The following is a 24,373-nucleotide window of genomic DNA, read 5'->3' as shown; positions in this document are numbered from 1 at the left end:
ACATGGCAGCCCCCTAATAAGCTGTTTTTCAAGCTTTGATCACTTACTGTTGAAGTTCGATTTTTCTTCCTTTTAGATTATATCATTTTCTGGAGTAAGGAGAAAGCTTAAGAATTTAAAGTTTTGAATAGAGTGTAAACTTTATAGGAGTAAAAAGCTTAATGCTAATTGCTTTTGCATGTATGATAGTTCCCAAAGCAAAATTTCCACAGGAAATTCCAACTATAATTTATTTTTTTTTGTGGTACTTTTATTAGGATGTTGGTGGAGGATGGCTGGAAGGAAGAAACAGCAAAGGAGAACGAGGGCTTGTTCCCACAGACTATGTTGAAGTAAGAACTTATTGTCATTAATTAATTAAGCTGATTCTATATCAAACATCTTTTTATGAATTATTGACTTAAGGGGACAGACTCAAAGATGGAAACTTTTTTTAATATAACAATTTTCACTGTAAAATAGTAAATGCTAGTTTTATAAAATATGGAAAATATATTGAAATAAAACTAAGAAAAAATAAAACCTATAGACCCAAGCTCCAAAGAGTGACTGCAGATATTTAGATTAAGTTCCTTCCAGGATAGCAACTTTTGATTATTCTGAATAAAAGTCACGATTTTCCTTTTGCTCATATTATGTACTCGCTGCTGCCTACAGGACTGTCTATTGTAGAACCAATTCACAAAATTTAAATAGCGTATTTTTCAAAGTAGCTTTATTCTCCCTGTGCTAAGTCAGGACCGACTTCTCAGTCTCTTATCCCATCCTGTGGAAGGAAGATATCTTGAATGGGGTGTTGTGAGCTGTTTCCGGGTTTCAGCTCTATTGTGATGGGTGCCAAGGATAGGATTACAGACACTCTGAAGTACCATGCCCTGTCTGGGGACACACCACTCAGCTGATAAAACCTTCTGAGTCAACCTCCTGGCGCCCCCTGCTGGTTGGTCACACAAAACTGATGTACTGAGTACTGGTGAGCTTGCCTCTCATCTCAGGACTGACTGGAGAGAGAGCTCAGGAATAAAAATGCCTTTGGTTCACTCCCATAGAGAGTGCAGACTGTGTATCTGCTGAGAGTGAGAGGTGAGGAGTCTTGAACCCTTTGAGGATCTGATGAAATCTGCAGACCTCGGGGAAATGTGCACCCCTTCATACAGTGTGATACAGTGTCAGAGGGCTGACAGACCCTGAACACTGTCCATAGATCATATGTGCCCATCCTGAGCTAGCTCTGTGCACTGTGCCCTGTATTCTCAGAATTGACAGAATTGAGAAAAACCTGAGGAGTTAGGTTGATATTGGCATTAATTGCCCTTTCTAGAAATCTGTGTACCTGTAGAAAGAGGTCGTCATTATTGATGCTCTTGGTATGCTTATCTTTTAAGAGTGTGAACCCCCTTTTCACAATAGTTGACAATCATTACTTGCCCTCAGGGACCCTGATTCTGAAATAACCCTAATAAGTGAAAGTAACTGTGGTTCCTTTTAACGTTCAGATTTTACCTACTGATGGAAAAGCTCCGTTTTCTTGTGGAAATTCAGTGGCTGACCAAGCCTTCCTTGATTCCCTCTCAGGAAGTACAGCTCAAGCCAATTCATCCGCTGCCAACAGTAACAGCCAGGTATGTTGTGCATCGTCCTGCTGGTGGGGCTGGCTTTACTGAGCGCAGAGCTCCTCGGGAAAGCCTGTGGTGCATCACAGCTCTTGTCCTTCTCCGAAAGCATAAACCCAGTAGCTGTTAGATTTTTGTGTGGCATTTCTGTTGGATATTAACCAAGAACTCACCTGGTACACCTGCCCAAAGACTGGTTTTTAAATTGGTTTTAAGAGAAGAGTGTTAATTGAGAGTCGCTTTTAAAACTTTGGCACATACCCCAGCAGTTGCAAATACCTCTCAGAAGAGGGTGTGGGAAGAAAAGGGTCTTATTGGTGAGGTATCCCTCTAACAGGAGACATATTGTCTGGCCTCAGGCACGTCATTTAACACTCAGAGCTCTAACTCCCCCCACCCCGTTGTGCAGGGTGGAGCAACGTATGTAAAAGTGGTAGCAAAAGGTCGGCACTCAGCACCTGCTACTGTTACTGCATTGCTTCAGGAAAACTTAGACTAGTGGGATAATTGGAGAGAAACACTGAAGTTTTACATGATTAATTCATCTTAATAGCAGTTAAAATTCGACTCGCTTTAGTGAATTTCCCTAGTTCAGTTATTGCTTAATGATTATCCAGAGTTAGTTTCAAGAAGAAAATTGAGAAGGTGGATATCCAAATGTTATTGCTAACTTACATCTTTAGATGAATGGGCTTTAAAGCATATTATTTCTTGATATTCTTAAACTACATGAAAGTTTTTAAATGAGCTTAAACCTAATAATCATATCACTTATAATTATTTGCTTACAGAATGTCTCTATTAGATCTTAACTCTGTAAGAATTTATCAAAGTACTGTTACGGTATATTAACTACAGATTTTGTGCATTTTAAAATACTTTTTATAGACATCCTGAATTACAAATTAATCTGATCCAGATATTTAAAATTCAGAGGCAAGGTGATCATCATAGTTGAACTTTTTCCTATATTTTGTTACACTGTAATACTAAAGAATATTGGTCAGTTAAAGATTATTCATTATAAAGTGTAAGGAAATAATAGTTATACAGTACTTGAAGTTTTAGCAGAGACTCTCAGCCTGAACAGTGTTGACATTTGGGGTCTAATAATTCTTCATTGTGGGAATCTGTCCTGTGCATTATAGAATGATTAGCAGCATCCCCAGCCTCCACCCACAAGATGCCAGCAGCACCCCCACTTGGTTGGAGACAGTAATATCTCCCGATATTGCCAAACATCCCTTGTTGGGCAAAGTCAACCCAGTTGAGATTCACTGGGTTATACAAAAACATCAGTGAAATGAACTTGCATAAGTATAGCACAACAGTTTTTGTGTGTGTGTGTGCTTTAAGTGAAAGTTTACAATTCAAGTTAGTCTCTCATACAAAAATTTATACACACATCATTATGTAACCCTAGTTGCCCTCCCTATACTGTGACAACACTTTTCCTTTCCACCCCGGATTTCCCATGTCCATTCAACCAGCTCCTGTCCCTTTCTGCCTTCTCATCTCACCTCCAGACAGGAGCTGCCCATTTAGACTCATGTATCTACTTGAGCTAAGATGTACACTCTTCACGAGTATCATTTTATGTCCCACCGTCCAGTCTAATCTTTGTCTAAAGAGTTGGCTTCAGGAATGGTTTTAGTTTTGGGCTAACAGAGAGTCCGGGAGCCATGTCTTCTAGGGTCCCTCCAGTCTCAGTCAGACCATTAAGTCTGGTCTTTTTACTAGAATTTGAGTTCCTGCCCCCCACTTTTCTCCTACTCTGTCAGGGACTGTCTGTTGTGTTCCCTGTCAAGGCAGTCATTGGTGGTAGCCGGGTACCATCTAGTTCTTTTGGTCTCAGGCTGATGAAGTCTCTGGTTTATGTGGCCCCTTTGTCTCTTGGGCTAATATTTTCCTTGTGTCCTTGGTGTTCTTCACTCTTCTTTGCTTCAGGTGGGTTGGTACCAATTGATGCATCTTAGGTGGCCGCCTGCTAGCTTTCAAGACCCCAGACACCACTCACCGAAGTGGAATGCAGAACATTTTCTTAAAAAAGTTTCGTTATGCCGGTTGACCTAGATATCCCCTGAAACCATGGTCCCCAGATCCCCGCCCTTGCTACTCTGTCCCTTGAAGTGTTTGGTTGTATTCAGAAAACTTCCTAGCTTTTGGTTTAGTCCAGTTGTGCTGGCTTCCCCTGTATTGTGTGTTGTCCTTCCCTTCACCTAAGATAATTCTTGTCTACTGTCTAGTTAGTGAATACCCCTCTCCCTCCCTCCCTACTCTAGTAACCATCAAAGAATGTTTTCTTCTGTGTTTAAACCTTTTCTTGAGTTCTTATAATAGTGGTCTTACGCAATATTTGTCCTTTTGCGACTGACTCATTTCACTCAGCATAATTCCTTTCAGATTCATCCATGTTATGAGATGTTTCACAGATTCATTGTTGTTCTTTATTGTTGGGTTGTATTCTGTTGTGTGAATATACCATAATTTGTTTATCCATTGGTCTCTTGATGGGCATCTAGGTTATTTCCGTCTTTTTGCAGGGCAACAGTTTTATTAAAGGGAATTATAATGAGGAGATCATAGACTAAGTGAAGGTAACAAAAGATAGAAATATCCATCTTGTTTTAGTTCAGGGGACCTACTTCACCCATTATCTCAGGATAGGCTGAAGTACTGTAGCTAATGATCACGGATTTAAAACCAGGTTCAAATCTTGTTCTTTGTGAAGTAGATTTCCTCTATTTTTAAACATAGAAATATAAACTAATTAGTAGAAATCTAAATTTTTTTTCTTCCAGGTTATTTAGAAGATATGTAACCAACTTTTTATTTAAAAAAGTTGGACTTTACTAACCCAGTCTAACATTGAATCTAATCACATCTCTTGAAAGGAAAAAAAGAAAATGAGCTGAAAGCAGACTTAACAAAATACAGGAAGCATGACCATAATTAATTAATTTGAGCATTTGAATTTAATTTAAGGCAAGTAAAAATAATTTTAGTAGCCATCTGTGATCTCTGTTATCTGGGATATGAGAAAATTTTAAATAGGCCAGGATTATGGTATGTTTTATAAGTACTGTGAAAGATACCGTGATTGAGACGCCAGATGACCATTATTAACTGGTAGCTTTTAAGAATTACGCTCTCAAGTTTGCCGTTCATTCATCTTCTGAATGTCAATGAGAAAATGTTACGTTTGTTCCAGGGGTATACTTCTTGGGATTTTCTAGTTTCTCTGGCGTTGTGCTCCATCGCTGGGGACAGTGTTGCATTCTAGGCACTCATGTCAGGGAGGCTTCTGCCCCGTCAGGCTGTGCAGGGGGCACCTGCTGCCTCGCCCACAGCTCTTCTCAGTGCTCCTCACTGTGCGGACTTCTCATCCAGCGTCTGCTTATCTTCTCAGCATCGGGCATTTGCCATCTGGCTTTCTTCCCACAGTGGCAAGTTAAAGTGCCACACTCAGCTAGTGGTTGTCCAACTTTCTGACCATTGCATTTTTCTTTTAAATCGTATCTTTAAAGAAGAAAATCTCTCTAAAAGATTATGTCCATTTACAGATCTGCTTGAATTTTGAGCCTGCTATCTTTATCTGGGAGCCCTGGTGGCGCAGTGGTTAAGAGCTCAGCTGCTAACCAAAAGGTCGGCAGTTTGAATCCATCAGCCACTCCTTGGAAACTCTGTCGGGCAGTTCTGCTCTGTCCTGTAGGGTCGCTGTGAGTCAGAATCGACTCAATGGCAGTGGGTTTGATTTGGTTTTTTGGGTATCTTTATCTGAGCCTTCTTTAACTTTGTATTTTTAGTCTATACTACATTTCAAAATAATTAGTTCATAAATTTATAAGTTAATATGTAAAACAGCACTTCTTTTTGTTTTTCTTAAAGCTCCTGGTTTCACGTTGTTTGGGGTTCCGCGTGTTATAGATTCTTACTTGAGCAACCACAGTGGTAAGTGGATTAGTTGGTGCAGAGGTAGAGAAAATCGGCACGTTCCTTACAGTGACACAGTCTGACTTCTGTGCTGTAATAGTTTTTGTGCTAGTTCCACAGAACTAGCTTCTCATCCAGACTTCCCAATTTCTATTTCTCTAAAATGCTGCTTGTTTCTGTGTCCTTATTTCACTCCACTTTCAAAGCCTAACTGAGTGCCACTGTGAGCCATGGTTATCGTCCGGAGTGGTCTGCATCCTGTAGATGTGGAAGGGCAGGAAAAAAATTGAGACCCTGTTCTCATTCATCCCTCACTTTGTCTCCTCCCTTAAAATATAGCATTGCTTGGGTGCCAGGGCAGTAGGCTCTGGAGCCAGAGGACCAGGTTTTAGTCCCAGATCTCACGCTTTCTCGAGACTGAGGTTAAGGTTAAATAGCCTTCTTGTGCTTCCATTTCCTCATCTGTAAAACCTCAAGGATTGTTGGAAAAAGTGAAAAAACAGTTCTAAAGTGTTTAGAACAGTACTTGGTACTTAGTAAGGATTTAATAATTGTCCGTTGTCTTTGTCTTATACACCGTTGCTTGGAAATAAGACAATAAATATGTCAGTTCTCCGCTCAGGAAACTTCAGGAGCTCCCCCCTTGCCTACTGAGATAAGCAACCATTTTCTGCATGTCACGAGAAAGGACTGTTCAGGAGGTAGTCAATATCCTGTCAGTTAGAGTTGTGCTAGCAGACACTGAACAGTTGCTTGGTAGGGAAATTGTAGAAGGAATTCTGAATTCAGGGTTGGTTTAGATACTTTCCCAACCTCAGTTATATTTGTGTGATTCCTCAGTGTGGCCCCAGCCTTATCCTGATAAATGTTTTAGGCTCCAGCCAAATAGCTATTCTGCAAAGGTGCCCTCATGTTGCCCCACCTTTTCTTTGTGCCTTTGGTTCTCTCTAAGAGTGCTAGAACGTCCTTCCATCTTTCAAAAGACTACCCATCCCTCAACATTCAGCCCAAGTGCCACACCTTTTATCAAGCCTTGTTTTGGTTCTTTTTCCATCTTCTGGATTCTCTTAGCACTATTTGTGACTCGTGTGTTACGTATTACAGGTTATATTTGTATTGCTTATTTGTAAACTCATAAGCTCAGTGATAAGCAGACAGTCTTTCTGTCTTGCTTACTTTTTTCAATTCCCAGTAGCCTGTTATAGGTCTTGCACCATAATAGAATGCTCTACACGTTTGTATAATTTTTTGTTCAGTCATAAATACCTCAAAATGTCCTTTGCAGTATAAAATACTATGAGATTTACAGATTTCAACCTGAATCTCTGTCTAAAACAAGTTTGTATTCTCAGCTTTGGCTATAGGACTAGAAACTATTCCTCACCCATCACTATACCATCTGATAAGTTACCCAATCAAAAATAGTGAAATCCCTCACAGAAAACCCTCTGGCATTGGGTTTTTTTGTTTGTTTGTTTCTGTTTTTGTTTTAACAGTTTGAATATTAAACAAATGCTTGAAATTAAGTGGATATTTAGAGATGTAGTACCCTTTTATTATGCAGAGATTTTCTTTTTTTGTAATTTATTGTGTTTTGTTGTTGTTGTTGAGAATATACACAATAGAACATACACCAATTCAGCAGTTTCTCCATGTACAATTCAGTGACACTGATTACATTCTTCAATTTATGCAACCATTCTCACCCTCCTTTCCCGAATTGTTCCTCCCCCATTATTAGCAGAGATCTTCACCATAATGATTTTGTTATAAAGGAATTCTTATTGGTTAAGGGATGAAGAAGGCAATAGAAGTTTATGTTAGGATTACATTTTGCTTCCCCATTTCTCAAAAAAGCCCATCTTTAGGCCAATTTAAGGCCATTTTTTAGTCCATTTAAAAATAAATCGAAAGAAGCCTTCACGAGGAAATTAGATTTGCTTGTTATTTCATTATCTCAAATAACTCTTAAGTGCCTTAGATTTCTCATAATTGCTTATTGAGATTTCCTCTTCATAAAACCCTTTATCGAAAAGATTCTCTCCTTTTCCCCACCCCTACTTTCACCCCATGGCATAGGAATCCTTTTTACTTGTCTGCAAGGCTTCTTAAGGAAGGTTGTATACAACTGTTCATAGGATTTGTGGACAACATTTGCCTTTAAAACCGCATTAGGCTGCCAATCCCAACTTTTCAGCCTGTGTTTATCCCAGATCTTTGCCCTATGTGACCGCTTTGTTCATCTAGGGAACGTTTCAAAATATGTGCTGGTGAAATTTATTGTTTACGGTTTTGTTTGTTTTTGTCCAAGTGGAAACAAATGACAAAAGTAAATTTTTTGACCTTAAACCAATGTGATAAAGGGCCATTCAGCTTGTTATATACATAGCCCATCACGAGAAAAGTGTTCCTAAAAGCCATTTCACATGAACTCTTATTAGACGAGTCTGTCTGGAAGCAAATTGCATTTTTTTTTGTTGTAGCATCATCTGGCTCTGTACATAAAACTACATATTTTAAGACTTGGAGCGATCAAAATAAGTGAAGTCTCTAATACAAATACTATCCATTTATTTTAAGGAAGGCAAATTTTATTCTTTGATCTTACTATATTTTAGGGAAAAAATACCTGGAATTGACATCTATGGGTCCAGAATGTGAGTCAGTTGTAATTTTTTTGGTAATTAATGCCCGGGCAGCAGGGTTGATGTGATGGGCTACAGATGGATTCAGTCTGTTCTTATGATGATCTGGCCTCATTTTTAAGAGAACGTATAGGTTTTATGTTTACCTTAGTGGTTTTCTGAAGTCAGTAGAGGTTCATCTGTAGAATTAGATGATGTACTTTGGGCAAAAGATCTGTAAAGTACAAGGTAGGAAATTTTACAGTGTCTCTTGTATTTGATCTGAAATGGTTAGACTTTTTACATCAGAGAATCATACCTTCTATAAGCCCTTTTGAGAAAAAGTGTTAAATCTTTGTCAAAAACTCTGAAATTTTCTTGGGTGTACCAACCAAACAAACCAACCCTATTGCCATCGAGTCAATTCCAACTCATAGCGACCCTATAGGACAGAGTAGAACTGCCTCGTAGGGTCTCCAAAGAGCGGCTGGTGGATTCAACCTGCCAGCCTTTTGGTCAGCAGCCAAGCTCTTAACCGCTGCGTGGACAGGGTTCCTTCTTGGGTATAGGAAGCAGTTATTTGCTTTCTATTCCTGCTTCCTAACGTGATTGGCAGATAGTTAAATGATAAATGAGAAATGTCAGATAAACATTTTGGTTTCTCAGTCATGCAGATGAGTGCAAAAAAAAAATCCTTGGTCTTCACAAAACAAAGTAATTTTCCATTATTTTTGTTATATACCTCTGGAAAAGTCTTGCCCTAAAAGTTTCTAGTTAACAAGTTCCTTCCTTTCTCCCTCCCTTCCTTCCTTCTAAGCAGGGGACATTTATTAGGGTGTATTTATTAGGGTCTGTCTTAGCCAGGCGGCAAAGTAACAAGAACGTGTAAGTGTGTGACTGAGGCACAGCGACAATTTCCTTGTGTGATCATAAGATCGACCCTTGAATGGTGACAGATTTCTCCCCCAAGCTAGTAATAGAAGAGGTAGTGAGCCCGTAACTAGGGCCTCCTCTCACCCATAGACTTATCCAGCCGAATGGTCTGTACTGACCTGTGCTGTAGTGAACTTTGGGCATCCGCTGTAAGGAACCAGATGGGCAATGGTTGCTGTGACCACTCACCAGCGTCTTTTGAGCTTTCATATATCCTTTTGTACTCTTGTTTCCTGGCTTGGTAGCAAGCCAAAGGGAAAATGGCCTTAATGAAGTGTAAGTTATTTTCATTAACTCTCAAACCTAGATCACCCTTGGAAGGCTGAGCCAGTGCAGGTGGACACAGAAGGAAGTGATGGCGTCTGCTGCCCATCTCTCCATCTTCTGCCAGCCTCTCTTCCAGAGTTGTTATTCTCATGGTCTGTGTAGTGAAACTTAGACCATGTTTGCGTACTTCCTGCGAAACCAGTGAATTGAGTAAAGTGTCAACGAGTTACCCAAACAAACGCCTGCCCAGGTCTTACTGCATTTTTGTCAAATCTGGTGTCAGAAGTTGGAGTTTGCTTTTCACTGGTCCAGTTCCCCCAAGGGTGCCATGTTAAGAAGCAGAATACAACAAGATAGCAAAATCTAGCAAAACCAGAACTTACTATGTTTGTTGTCAGCAGTTACTGACTAGCATCCTTACTTTCTTTAAAAACGATTTTTAAAAATAACCTTTTATTGTTACAGAAGCAGTCCATATGCATTGTAGAAAATGAGACAGTTCAGGCTAGCAAAAAGGAAAACATCCCATTCCTGTTACTCACTGCTGTTTACATCTTCGTTCTCTCTGTGAAGCTCTCTCCTCCCCAGTACTCTGCCTCACACTCCCAGCTCCGTCTCCACCACTCACAAGGACCACTGGGCTTCCTGTGGGTCCCCTGTGACCTGGAAAGTCTCTGCAGGCAGCAAACGGGGGCACTTGTGGTCTCCCCTTTGTTTCCCATTTTTCAGAGATCACCATCCTTCACTGCCTGATGTCCGCTAATTTAAAAACCTGTTCAGATATTTTGTCCTGCTGTGTAGTTTTACATGGGAGTGTAAATCAGTTCCCTGTCACTCTGACGTGATTGTCTACTTTGTATATTAATGATTTCCCAAACCAGGTTTATTTTCAGCTAGAAAATGAGGATATGGCCACTTACTTCACAGGAGAGTTGTGGAAAAGTACATCCACACGGTACTATGCAAACGTTAATAATAATGACTTTCTTACTGGATAGTGGTAGAGCTGGGGTTTGAACCCGGAAATTTGGCTCCAAAGTTGACCTCCTAACAACTATACTACAATTTGGTCATCGATTGCTTGCATGGGAGTGTATCAGTTCTCTATTGCCACAGAGATGCTGCATAACAAACCAGTCAAAACCTCGGTGACTGCACCAGAAGACACTTCCTTTTGTTCTTGAGTTCACGGACTGACTAGGCTGTGCCACTGCTCTGCACTGGGCCTGGGGGGGCTCATCACGGGCCTGTGTTGGTTTTGAGCAGGCTAGGTGGCTTTGCTGATCTTGGCTGGCGCTCTCATACCTGGGGCCTCAGGTCAGCTGAAGTTTCTTTTATTGGCTGTCTTCCTTGCATGATCTTTGTCCCATTCCTGCTGTGCCGCTTGTAGTTATTTTCAGTGATACTGTATTCTGATACCAAGCAGCAGACTTGAGAAAATATACTAGTGCGTTGAGGATAACCTACTACTACACAACTGAGGTTTTTTGCATGCAGTGTTTGTAAGTGAGTGGCATGCTAGAATTTTCTGGTGAATTTAACCCTGCCTTGAATTTACTGTTTTTAGCTAAAAGCTTTGGTATGCTCTTTTTTTCATTCACTGGGCACCTTTTTTGTTTTAAGGTGGATATTTTGGCTCAGATTGGTTGTGTTGAAAGTCTCAGCCAGTCACCACCTTCTTCATCTTCTCCTTCTTCTTCTTCCATAAATAAGGTAAAATTCAAACTTTAATACAAGAAGAAATAAATTATTTTATAACACCTGAAGTTAATCTTTTTTCCCAAGTGAGGTGACTGTTTCAGGTAAGGTATTATACCAGCGCTTTTCTTGGGGTATGGTGACACAGAAGGTGGAATATGCAAGAATTGGAAAGGTCATTGGGACTTCTGTCATGGAGACCTTTTAGTTGAAGCTTTCACTGAGACTTGGTGAATTTATGCCATAAGCAGTGAGGTCTAAGGAAGGAATTTTAATTAAGTATGGCTGACTGTGAGTCAGGAGGGGCTTGTAACATAACGGGTAGGAAAAGATGAGAATGAAGACATTGCTCAAGAGAAATGGGAGAGGAGGGAAAGGTGGAAGGCAAGTATAGAAGAGTCCCTTAGCAATGGAGCAGAACAGATCATTATCTGACCAAGTGTCTGCATTTAAGGGACCCTAGAGATTATAGGGGTTGAGAGCAAAGAAGTCAGAGGCGAAAGGATTATTAAACCAGATCGTTGCAGACAGTTTGTTACAACAGGGGTTAGGCAGTTGGAGAAAGTGAGATCTCAACATTTAGCACGTAGAAAATGTGCTGAGAACACTGAGAATTAGGAATTGCCTTTGGACTTCATGGGGAAACCGTTCTTCCTCTTTCTTCTGTGTATCTGAAGGAAACAGATCTTTGATTAGAATAGAAACTATCTTTAGTGCCTGTTCTCATCCCTCTCATTCAAAGTTGACCTGGCATTGCAATGTGTCTGACCTTTTCCTCTATAGCACAAGCTTAGATAGGTGTACTTACTACTCATGCGGGGATTTGCCCACCTCAAAGGACCGCTGGTCTTCATTCTTTTCTTTATGTCTTAGATGAACACCCACAGAATCAGTCAGATAGCCTGTACTGAATGCATACTGTGTGCCAGGTATTGGTTGAAGTGCTTGCATGCATTTTCATTTAATCCTTACAGAATGCCTACGAGGAAGGTAATGTCATTATACTCATTTTATAGGTGTGGATGCTAAGACCTCAAAAGTAAATTGCCTAAGTTCACACAGCTAGAAAGTGGTAAAGCTGGGATTCAAACCCAAACAGGCTCCAGAGCCAAAGTTCTTAACCACCGTACCCATGTGAAATTTACTTGATTCAAATTTCTCCAGTTCAGTAGAAGGATTTAAATTCCACCCAGTGGACCGATATTCTTATCCCTGCCCCTTCTACCGTATATTATATGTTTGTAAGATGTGCAGCTTTCCAGAAGTTACCGTCTAGTGTATCTGTTTTCTGTTCTTCCCAGCTTATTTAATTTGCTTCTAGCAGTCTTGCTGAATGTGAGTCAGGCTGCCTGGGTTTGAATCCTAGCCTGAGGTATCAGCTAGAAAACGGTGGCGCTAGAATTGGACCCCATGCAGCCTGACTCGGGCCGTGCCCCTAACTGGGCGGCCCTCCGCCTCCGTCTTTAACTGACCCTCTGTGAGCCCTTTCGCCAGGGGTCCTGCTCATTCACTGGCTTAGGAAAATCATGTGACTCCCCTGGTCTGCACTCCTTACCGTCTCATTACCCAGAGCTTTTGTACTTTTTGAAGCTTTTATTCTAGAAATAAAACCTCAGAGTTGAGAGGGCACAGAGTACATATTGCTGAATAAAACCCCCTTAAAGAAAACTACAGAAGGGAGGGCTTTCTCTCTAACGTGTTGATTGTCAGGCCATTAGCATGAGTGCTTTCGTTTCTGATGTTAAGAGTTCATCTTATCAGCCCAGTGTCACTTTGTATGTGAGGAGTATACTGTCATGTGGAGGAAATGTCGTTCTGCTATTAATATTTAATTTAAAGTTACTAGTAACTGCATTTTTTTCCCCTTAAAGGTATAAGAGATGCTAGAATGAAATCATACTTCCATATATAAAATATATACCTTTTTTTGGATGCACCTGAGATGTGGTAGTCAGTTATCCACCCCACTGGAATAGTCACTGTAGCATTTTAAAACATTCGAGAGGTATATTAAACGGTTTGGATAATTTCTTGCAAACCTCTCTTTCTCTCTTTTTTTTACCACTGCCAATTTTTTTTTTTTTTTTTAATATGAGAAAGATTTGAATAGAAGGGAAAACTTCCTATTCCGTGTTCTTGGATAAACAAATTCAGTATGGTAATTGTGAAAAAAAAGGCACTATTAATTTTCCTTGAATTTATTTGTTAATTTAAGGTGATTCAAATGAAAATACATTTTTAAACTTGCTATTCTAATAAAGTTCAGAGTATCTAGTTTAGAAAAGTCCAGAAATAGGCCCAAATTTTGTGTATGATAAAGATGGCATTCCATATCAGTGTGGAAAAGATGGGTTGTCCAGTAAATGGTGTTAGGACAACAGACTGACTACAAGAAAAGATTAAGCTGGATCCCTATGTCATTTCTTACACCGAAGTACATTCCAGACAGATCAAGGATTTAAATATAAAAAAATCACGCAAGGAAACAAAAAGCAAAGAACATGGTTGCCTCGGGTGGGTGTGCCTGGGGCAGGGAAACTGGGAGGCCGAGGAGCAGGATGAGAGGGGCACCCTGCCTGCAGTCTTCTTTCGAATCCCCTGCCTTGTATTGCCTGTTCTAAAATTTTATTTATAATACAGATAATGAAACTGTAAAGTTACTTGGAGGACTAGTGAGAGAAAAATATTTTAAAAATATTTTTGGCATATAGATGCCCCCTTTCATGCAAGACAAACAAAAAACAAAAAGCCAGTGTGTCTGTGGGAGTATAGGAGCATGCCTGTGTGCAATCTCTTTGGAAGGCACTTCGACGAAGGCCGTCGGTTTTAAATGCTTAGTCTTCTCAGCCGAGCAGTTTTACTTCTGGGGATTCTAGATCTGTTGGGCCTGAGGGAAAGGCTGTGCAGGTGTGTGCATTGTAGCTGCATCAATAGCAGCCAGGCACTGAAAACAAGCTCAGTAAACATCAGGAGAGGCTGGTGAAGTTAGGGGAGAGAAATACAGTGGGATTCTGTGGCGTCATGTCAGAGAATGGTGTGATCTACATGTGTGGATGTATCTTGGAGAATGTTTCATGCTATTCAGTGAAAAAATAAAGTACAGAACAAGAAGTATCATTTGGGCCCGCTTTGAAAACAAGGATCTCTGTGCATGAACTGTTTTCCGTGAGTACACCCAAGGAATTTGTGAAGGACACTTGTCTTGGAGAGAATCACTGGGGGCTTAGGGTGGTTCGCGTATGTATATATATTTTTATTGTACATTATTATCCTTTTATTCTGTGTGATCTTTTTTTACTGTGCATGTATTGCTTTTTCACATAAAAATAAAAGCCCAGTTAAAAATACAACCGATGGCTGTAGAGGAGCCACAGTGAATGAAACAGATCCTCATTATCAGCACGTATAATCTCAAAAACATAATGATGAGTGGAAAAAAAGCAAGTCACAAAGAGATACATACAACGTGATTCTGTTTAGACCAATTAAAAAATATGAAATAAGTGTTATTTCTGAATGTGTACATTTGCAATGGAAGTATAAACACATCCCTGGGAATGAATACAAGGTTCCAAAAAGTAGTGGCTTCTAGGAAGGAGGAAGAGAGGGCAGTGGGCCTTTAACTATGTCCATTGGTTTCTTTGTTACTGTTTTTAAAGGTTCGGAAGCAAATATGGCGAAATGTTATCCTTAATAAAATCAGGTTGATGCTGCTTTTTGTTAGATGTCTCTGGGTGGTACAAACGTTTGGCTGGGCACTTAGCTGCTAACTGAAAGATTGAAAGTTCACCTCCACTCAGAGGCACCTCAGAAGAAAGGTCTGGTGACCTACTTCCGAAAAATCAGCCATTGAAAACCCCGTGGAGCACAGTTCTACTCTGACACACATGGGGTCACCATGAGTCGGAGTTGACAACAACAGCAACTACATGTTTGAAAATTTTTAGCAATAAAGATGAAACTTGTTTTAAATAAATTCCTGTTGATTCCTTAGCACCCCTGTTGTATCCCATTGTCATGTTATTCCTATTTAACTGAGTAATGGTTTCCAGAAGTCACAAATACTCCTTCTCCCTTTCTACCCCTGACAACACAGGTCAGTGGTGGCAACGACCCGTGGTCTCCCTGGAGCGCACCCAAACCTGGGAACTGGGAGGGCACAGATGGCTGGGGAACCAAGCCTGAAGGAACTGCTGCCCAAAGAAGCACCTCCAATAACTGGGACGCTGCCTTCGGCCATCCCCAGGCCTACCAAGGACCAGGTGCGAAGGGGCCCTGCGGGGGATAAAGCCCACCCCTTACAGTGACGGGGTGCTCAGAGTTAAAAACCGATCTTTATTCCAAGGAACTGCTTGCAGATGCTGTTATCCACTTGTAGCAAACCTGTTTTTCTAGATCCAAATGCAGGTTCATTTATTCTTTAGTCCAGTCTCGGCTATCTGTCAAGGGGTTGCACGGTCACGTGTCTGCAGGGGCCAGTTTCCTAAAGTGTACAGCCGGCCAGGTGGAGGCATGGACGGCTGATTGATGCCATTGTAGAAAAATGGAGTAAGTCTTTCTAGACCCCCACGTTTTTACAGCGGGGCTGGAAAGCTAGATATTTCGGTGATCTTCCCACTTTAAAATCTTGGCAACTAATGCACATTTGTTAAAATCTTGGGCCAGATAATGTGTATACAGATCGAAAGCAGTTCATCACGTGTTGGTTCCTTACCTCTGTATTAGCTGGTTTATTATTTCCGTAACTTCCCGGGGAGAAGCAGGGCTTATAGAAGGGGAAACAATTCAGGAATTAAGAAATTCAGTAAAAAGACAGCTCTGCCCATTACTTTCTTAGGATCCCTCCATCCTGTCACCTCTGTTAACACTTTGTGCCAAGAATCGAGTGTTCTAAACGGACAGACCTCGCACCCAGGGACCATGAAAAGGCACAGGTCCTAGTCCAAAGCCACTAGTTGTTGACAGGAGTGTGACTCTCAGCAGGACCAGGAGTTGTGGCCCAGGCAGCTAACAGAGGCTAGACTGCTGGTTCTAAAACCACATGGCGTGGCCACAGGAAACATGGGCCGGGTCCTTCTGATGGTTTCCATTCTTTTTCCTTTTGGCATCTGTCTCTCAGCTTCTTCTCTGTGGTGGCAGTCTTAGCCCGCAGAGCCCAGTGCTGTGTACTGCCTCACAATAAAAGGACACCTCAGGCCATTGGGTGGGAGACAGAGGCTTTAAACAATGGGAAGAGGAAGGAAGGAAGGGAGGGAAAAAGGTGAGTAGCAGGGAGGGAGGGAGATAAGGCTACAATGCTGTTAATTGCTTCTTTTTCCCCCATTTTTTCTGATTCTCCCCTCCCCGCCAGCCCACTGCGTGTTCTTTTCATTGCCCATCCCTTACCTTTATTAGAAGTGTTAAACTTGGCCTTTTCAAAGACCCATCATCCCTTTTGTCCTCCCCAGGGCTTCTTGGCTTAATGGGTGTATATTCTGCTTATTGGTAAGTTTATAAGGCTAAACTTATCAGTGGATCAGGATGCTGGGTGGCCTTGTCTTGTGGGTCGGCCACTTAACATTTTTACAGTGGGCATTTATCTGTAGTTACCAGACTGACAGCCCCTTTGAGTTGTCTCTGAGCCCCGATCCTATAGTAAGGTAGGGCTTTACTGTTTCTAGTTGTGTGTGTAATGTTATGCTTGGAGCCTGGCCTGCGGCATAATTATTTCAGTTGGAAGCATGACATTAACAAAACAATCATTTTCCGACAATTTGATCTTGATTGATTGTTCCAAAAAGATAAAGAAACTACTATTGGTTGACCATCTCCTGTTTTCCAGGCACTTGGGTAGATGGTTTGCATATATTTTATCAGTCAGTCTTCACAGCCATCCGGAGAGATGTGTGTTTCATTTTGTAGATGGGGAGATGAGGATTAAGGAGATCAGGTAATCAATAATCCGAGCCTGAGAACTGTCTGACTACACAGCCCCTGCTGTCGACCTCTGCGCTTTACCTCCATACTGCATCCTTTTCTCTGTCTTCTTTTTAAATGGACCATCAGCCCAGTTGGTCGTGATTATCAGAAGTTTAAGTAGTTTTTCTTTTATTTTGTTTTTCTTTACTAATGCTCTTCTGTTCTCACTCTAGCAACTGGTGATGACGATGACTGGGACGAAGACTGGGATGAACCCAAGTCCTCGTTGCCTTACTTTAAGGATTCAGAGTCCGCCGAAGCGGGAGGCGCTCCGCGAGGAAACAGCCGGCCTGGGTCATCGTCCATGAAGCTGCCGCTGAACAAGTGCGTCTGCAGCGGGGCAGGGGCGCCTGATCTGTGTGGGAGACACGGACAGAGCACGGGGCAGCTGCTTCTCCCTTTTTAGTGACCTACTAAGTTCTGGGTGTGATCTGGCCATTTTTATTTGGATCTTAGCTTGGAAGCTTATTTTTTTTTTTAAAAAAAGAATCTTTATTTTACAAGGTCAATGTGTGAAATATTTTTTATTTAATGACCTGCCAAATAGTTTTCATTACTCTTTCCTTCACCCACCCTATGACATGTTCATGTTGCAGTGATGTCACAGGAAAGCTGATAATAACACCAGCTCTCTTTTACCTTTTTCACTATTTATAAATCACTTACCCTGTGCCAAGCATTGTGCAGAGTGGTTTATATACACTCTCACTCAACCTTCATAGCCCGGTGAGCTAGATACAATCCCTGTTTAACCGTGGGAAAAGCTGAAGCTCCGAGAGGGGAGGGAACTGCCCAAACTGACACGGGCGGTAAGTAGTCCAGTCAGGATCCCAGGCCAGCCTCCAGCTGCCATGCTCTCAGGTACTGTGCCTACTGTGTTTAAAACTTTTTTTCCCTCTTAGGTTAAAAAAAAATGTTTTCAATGGTTCTCATAGACATACTGCTTAAAAGGAAAGAACGTGGGAAAGAGTGAATATGGTGAACAGCCCTCATAGACGTTCTCCTGGATAAGTCTATAGTTCATACCACTGTTGCTGGAAGGATATATCATTTACAACCTCCATAAGAATCTTCCTGTAGTCAGCGATTCCATTTAAAATAGTTTTATTTTCTAAAATACTAATACATTTTCTCATTGTTAATCTTATGTCTGGAAAAAAATTGAAAACATAATGTTTGATTGTAACTAGATGTCTGGATCCACGTATACATAAATTCATTGAGTCCTACAAGTTCTTTATAGTGTGTTTAAATAGTGTCAGGTGATTAAATGAGTTATCTTTTGGCTACACACCTTTTCTGCCTCTCTGTACATTTTCTGTGATGAGGTAGTTTCATACTCTGTTGCATGCATAGTAAATGTAGCCATTCAGTATCACCTGCCCCATTTCTTAGAGTCAAATTAGAAGTTCTCCATATTGTCAGTAGTAATATATATTACTCTCAATTCTTCAAGCCTAAACACAAAGTATATTTAAACCCCATTTAAATACAATGTCTCTTTTGGCCCATTTTGAAAATGAGGCAACATTGAGTGTCTCTTTGAGAAAAATGACTGGCTGTGTTTTAAGAGCTAGTGGCTGAGGTTGTGCTCTCTGCTGCACGCTCTCCACACACCTCCTCGCTAACTTACTGTGTCATCGTGACCTGCTTGGACCTCTGTGTCCTCAGCTGTGAAGTGAAGGGCTTGCTTCAATTAAGAACTCTTTCAGCTCTAAAATTGCATTCCAGGTTGAAACCAAACTAGAACAGTCCTAATCTGAACCTGTATCTCCAAGGCTTCCTTGTCTGTCTGTGGTGCTGGAAACAATTTAAAATCCTATAGTATCTTTATTTAACTCAACTAAATGTATAAATGAGTTAAACAGTTGTAAAATTAAAAAAAAAAAATTAACACTTTTCAGCAATGTATCCACTTTATATGACAGCTATATTCCAGTCACGGAATAAAACTTTATACTTGAAAAGGAGATCCGAATTTTAAATATACTCGAGCATTACAGGAATCCGTCTTGATAACGCTCAGAGAATTAAAAAAGGGCAGTGCTCGTCAGTGAGGGTGAAATGAGTGGTGGGAGATGTGATTTCTGCACCTAGAAGCTGGCAGTCTTGTCAAGGAGCTGTCACTGTGTGCAGCCTCTCAGGTTCTCCATCAGCGTTTTCTACCAAAGAATCCTTCTTTGATAAAAATGTTCCCGGTTAGCCCCTGGATTTGTTAGCATTTAATCTGTTCCGGAACTCCTGTAGGTCCTGGAAATACAAATACTTTCTCTGAGGTTCCTCTAGTCTGCTGCAGTGGGTAAATGGATAATGGCCATTAAGTATGATAAATTCAGCAGCAAATGTACGCTCAGAATGCTGAGGCAATACAGAGAAGGCTCCTCCTGAAGCTGTAGGGCATCCTTTCAAAGAGAAGATGATAAAAGTACAAATAATTTTATGTGAGTATATACTAGGCTCTTTGCACAAATCTTTTTACTTAATTTCCCATCATCTTAGAAGGCAGGTGGTATCGGCCCCGTTGACACCAGGAGACTCAAGCTCAGAAGGCTATATAGCTATTAAGTGTTAGAGCAAAACTTCAGAACTCCTCTTTGTTCTCTCTGCTATGAGCTGTGCTATAAAGAATGACTTGGCAAACAAGCGGGGATGGAGGGAAGTGAGTCTGGAATGGAGGAAACCAGTGTGCCAAGTCACAAACCCCTGGAGCGTCACAATGGCCTTTAGTATATGGATGAAATTAGAAGTGGTGTAGCTGGGGTTTTTCTTAGAAATAAGGTTCCTTTTCTTATTTTAGGCATTTGGTTTTCTGAATTTTTCCCCCTGGTTTGTTTTTTCTGTTTGTTAAAAGTTTTCAAATCCCAAATTAATCTTGTCTTCAGAAGTAGCACTTTGAACAGCTAGACATTTATTCCAGCTGTTTCACAGTTTTAGATATTTCCTTTGGGTGTAGGTTTGATTTCTGGAAGAAGCCCAGCTTACTTATTACATTTTTGGGCCTTAAGTGAGGCATGTCTCTTTACTAAGGAGCCCAGTTTTCTTATGTCTCATAGACTGGGTCTGAAGACAGTTCCAAAAGAAAATGACACAAATGTCCAACAGTGAAAGCCTCTTTGGAAGAATTGTGGTCCCCCAGAGCGAGGATGCTGAAGGGCTGCTTTAATTTGCATATAGAAATGCTGGTGTGTGGCTGTTGCCCCATATGTGGCTCCTGCCCCGTATGTGGCCAGCTCACATTGCTCTGTGCAGCGCTTCTCCCTCCCATGAACAAGCTGACATTTTCTAGTCTGCCCTTCACTCTTTGTTGGGTGACAGAATGTTTCAGGTGCAGCTAAGCAAACAGAACAGCCATAAGTATCACACCTTCTGGAATCAAACTGTCCTCTTACCAGATAAAGCTTAATTAAATGGCTAATTGGCCATTGAACAATCTGATTACATTAGGTTTCATTTACCACAGTTTCCTAGTTCTAGTACATCTGAAAGACAGAACAAAGTTAAAACTGTTTTATTAAGTAAATGTGGGAGAGACTTGTAGGATTCTTACTTATAAAGAATGATATAAAGACTCAGGAGCATTTGTCTTCATGATTAGGTTTCCTGGATTCACAAAACCTGGACTGGAGCAGTATTTGTTGGCCAAGCAACTAGCAAAACCCAAAGAGAAAATTCCCATCATTGTAAGTTCTTTCATTTTTGTTTGCTTGCTTTGTTTCTAATTAAGCTCTCTTACTATACCTTAAAGCTAACAGGATTATTTGTGTTTTGGAAAGTATTTTTAAATGTTTTTACTGCTCCAAATAACTGACATTATGTGTTAGTATTTTAGAAACACTAAAGATAATTCACATATACTAATGCCTGTCATTATATTGTTGAGATATCCTTTATTTTTATCTTTAAGACTATTAGTAATTGAAGTAACAACTCCCATGGTTTGTATTCTTTTAATAATTTTTCTCCTGCAGACTGTCTTGAAGTATATCTTACATGCTATTTTACATCAGCCCTACATAATTAGCTAATAAACCCAGTTCGAATATTTAGGCTTCTACCCTGGCAAAGTACATGTGTGTTATCAGAATAAGGTGCCTTTTCCTATATGCTGGTGAGAATTAGTCTTCTAGGAGGACGCCGGTCAGGTCAGGACAAGGAACTAGCAAGTGAAAGCTGGGAGTTAATGACAGTAAGACTATCTGCCTTAGAATAACTTATTATACAGCGTGACACACAGCCTTTTTGGTTTCGTCCCAAATTTTGATTGCTGGTAGAGTTTCTATCTAGGCATGATCTAGCTAGCTGTTCCCAAACAAAATTCTGGGAAAGAAAACTCCCATTGCTCTTGGTATGTTCTTTGATAAATCTACCGGGCCATTTTCTGACCCTGTTGACTTAGCCCTGTAACTGTAAGATGGGGGAGAGCCTTCAGCCTGCTTACCTGGCATCAAACAAGGATGAGGAAGCATTAGGTCTTAGTCTATAATCTCTGGTTCCTGAGAGATGTGCTAAAACTGCAGGAGTGAAAGTGGAGTTCTTTATTAATTGTTCCCACATCTTTGAAAAGCTTAAATTCTGGAAACCTGCAGACAGAAGGGCTGTGACCAAGAGCCCCTTTTTTCCTCCTACCCTCAAAGCAAATTTGGAGTCATTATCCTCTAGGTGGTTAGTTTAAAGATTAATTTAATTTTCTTCTGTTTTCTCCAGACTGTTTTTTAATACTACACATGTATTATTGTTCTTTCCATGAAATTTAAAGCAACTCCACAGAATTAAGAGCCATGGCCCTGCCTCTCTGCTTCTCAGAGGGGAACTTGTCACAAGCTCGATAGTGGTGGAGTGAGGCTAGAGGACCCTAGCATTTGAGTTTCACCACAAATTGTACATAGAACTAGGTCTGTGCACCTGTAGACAGGCCTGCCCACGTAGGTTTCTTGCACAGAAAAGGAAGCTGAGGGGAACCACTGAGTCTTCGGGAAACCAAGGGAAGGCAGAGACCTGGTTCTTTGCTTTTAAGGCACAGTAACCCATCCCACTAATAAAACACGGCCCTGCAAATGTTGGGCGCTAGTTAGTCAGAGTAGCCTCTTTGGGCCCCAGTCACTGAGAAGAAGTTCTCCACCAGCTCGTCTGGTAAATTCCTGCTCTGCAGCCATCAGAGAATTTCCTGCATCTGGGCTCCCTCTGGGAGAACTGTAGTAGCTTATTCTCAAGGTTCTTCCCTTTAGTCCGCTACTGAACTTCACTGGGACCTGGTCACCTTCTTGATCTAATAACCTCTGCACCTCCGTGCTCTGCCCACCCAGCTCTTTGCTTTAAGAAGGATGAGGACTGGGTGTGTTTCCTTTTGCCCTGTTACATCTGCCCAGCCTCGCCTCCTAGATCTCAGCCCACACAGACCTCTTCCTGCAGCTGGTCTGCGTGTCTTCCCTCATTTTCTTTTTACTTTCGTACTGTACTTTTTCTGTTTTAGAAACTGTTTTGAACTTCTGAATGAATCTTTTCCCTAGAAATAGTGTTCCGTTTGCAGACCACCTGTTTATTCTTTCTGTCTTGTTCCTGGATTGTTATAATTCTGTTAAATTATTTTTCTATTCAGATTCAAGAAGATACCATATTCCCTGTATTATAAGGGCTCCCATTGCTTTTTATATGTTCTTTGATAAAATTACCGCCCTGCACTCTGAATCTCTGAAATCGACAGCCATGACCAGGGTTTATGGAACGAATGATCCAGAGCCAACCCCAGACCACTGGTGTTGCAGGGAGTGATCTCAGGGCCTGTGCGTGAGCCCCACAAGTCCGCATTCCTCCACTGCTTCCTCCTTGGCCCTGGGAGCATTTGTAAACAGGATGAAAGGAACCAGATTTGGGGAAGCAGCTCTTGTCACTTACGCATGCTTAACAGAAATGGTGTGCAGGCTCAAAACTTACAGACTGGCTCTCTATGCCCCCAGGTGGAACTTAGCTGGTTACCTTCTTTTGCCCCCGTTAAAACCCCCAGTAATCTAGTGCAAGCCCAAACCTCACCTGGGATACTGGCCGTGTTCTCAGTTTGGGCTGCCACAGCCCCTGCTAGTCAAGGCCTGCTGGCTTAGCTTGCTGCAAGGCCACACCAAGAGCCTCACACTCTCCAAGAGGGGCTGACTTCCCACTTGCCACTTTTTATATAGAGCAGGTGACACCTCCTCAGCCCATACCACCTTAGTTTTTTGGTTTACATCAATTATATTTCCTATTTTGCCATGTAACAAAATTAACTCTTTCTGTAATGTGTAGGTTGGAGATTATGGCCCAATGTGGTTTTATCCTACCTCTACGTTCGACTGTGTGGTAGCAGATCCCAAAAAAGGTACCAAGATGTACGGTCTGAAGAGCTACATTGAGTATCAGTTAACACCCACTGTAAGTACCCCAGTTACCAGAAACACAATCATGCTTGCGTCACCAGTTACAATTTGCTTTTTTCTTCGTTTTCTGTAGGTGGCATTGTTAACTCTTTCTTCTCTCTCCCTTGTTTGGTAGAACACTAATCGATCGGTGAACCACAGGTATAAGCACTTTGACTGGCTGTATGAACGTCTCCTGGTTAAGTTTGGGTCAGCCATTCCAATCCCTTCTCTTCCAGATAAGCAAGTCACAGGTGAGTGTGTTTAACAGGGAACCCAGGATGACAAGTTAAAAGACCCCAGTTAGATTATCCTAATGTAAATCAGTAACGATGTTTCCCACAGCCTAGAGGAGCAAGATGTATGAGCTTGGGAACAGTGGCTAAATCAACTATAAGGCAAGAGCCATAGCACAAAGCACATGAATATTGACAGTTACCTAATAAGCATGTTCAATAAAATTTTCTGTCAGAGTTCTTGTGTGTATACACATCTTGAATTTGAGCAACATTACTGTGTCTTTATTACTGCACTTTTTCCTACAAAAGAAATATGTGAATTTACAAAATACCTGAAAAATGACACCTGAGAAAACACAAATGATCCAGTATCCTAAAATGAAAAGAAAAATATATGACCCAATTGATGTAAACATGTTGTGCGAACCAGCTGTGTCCTTTTCGTTAGAAGTATGTAAACATCAGAAGTAGAAGTTACGGAGGGTCTAAGACTCGATGCAGGAAGTTGCTCAGCATTCTACTTAATTATTTTGGTGTCTGTTGATTTTAAATGTTTTTATTTATCATTGACTGGTACCCTCTCCCTTTTCTTGTTTATTTGAAGTGTCACGCTTTCCTCACCTCCTCCACAAAAAAATCTTGTCATAAATAATCTACCAGAGCCCCTTGTAATGGGCAGTTAGAAAGTATTTGTTTCTGTGTCAGTTTTGAAAACTGTTTTA

General features: G+C 41.1%; 1 protein-coding gene across 6 annotated transcripts in view; it reads left to right on the top strand.

Annotated features, from left to right (window-relative positions):
* Positions 1-24,373, top strand: part of SNX9 (sorting nexin 9) — a 60,573-nt gene that overhangs the window by 7,951 nt on the left and 28,249 nt on the right. For 4 of the 6 annotated variants that reach the window (XM_023728785.1, XM_023728796.1, XM_023728778.1 and 1 more), the window contains 8 exons: positions 258-332; positions 1,497-1,622; positions 10,994-11,083; positions 15,165-15,330; positions 17,200-17,350; positions 20,622-20,706; positions 23,303-23,428; positions 23,549-23,666. In XM_023728785.1, the coding sequence (XP_023584553.1) occupies positions 258-332; positions 1,497-1,622; positions 10,994-11,083; positions 15,165-15,330; positions 17,200-17,350; positions 20,622-20,706; positions 23,303-23,428; positions 23,549-23,666 (937 nt within the window). Of the gene's footprint in view, positions 1-257; positions 333-1,496; positions 1,623-5,501; positions 11,084-15,164; positions 15,331-17,199; positions 17,351-20,621; positions 20,707-23,302; positions 23,429-23,548; positions 23,667-24,373 lie in introns of those variants that run through there. The other 2 variants (XM_012554978.2, XM_023728802.1) reach the window with 2 other exon arrangements.

The sequence above is a fragment of the Trichechus manatus genome, unplaced genomic scaffold (assembly GCF_000243295.1).
Source record: "Trichechus manatus latirostris isolate Lorelei unplaced genomic scaffold, TriManLat1.0 scaffold00002, whole genome shotgun sequence".
Classification (NCBI taxonomy): domain Eukaryota; kingdom Metazoa; phylum Chordata; class Mammalia; order Sirenia; family Trichechidae; genus Trichechus; species Trichechus manatus.
The sequence above is the reverse complement of the archived record's forward strand: the minus strand, read 5'-3'. Positions and strand labels throughout refer to the sequence as shown.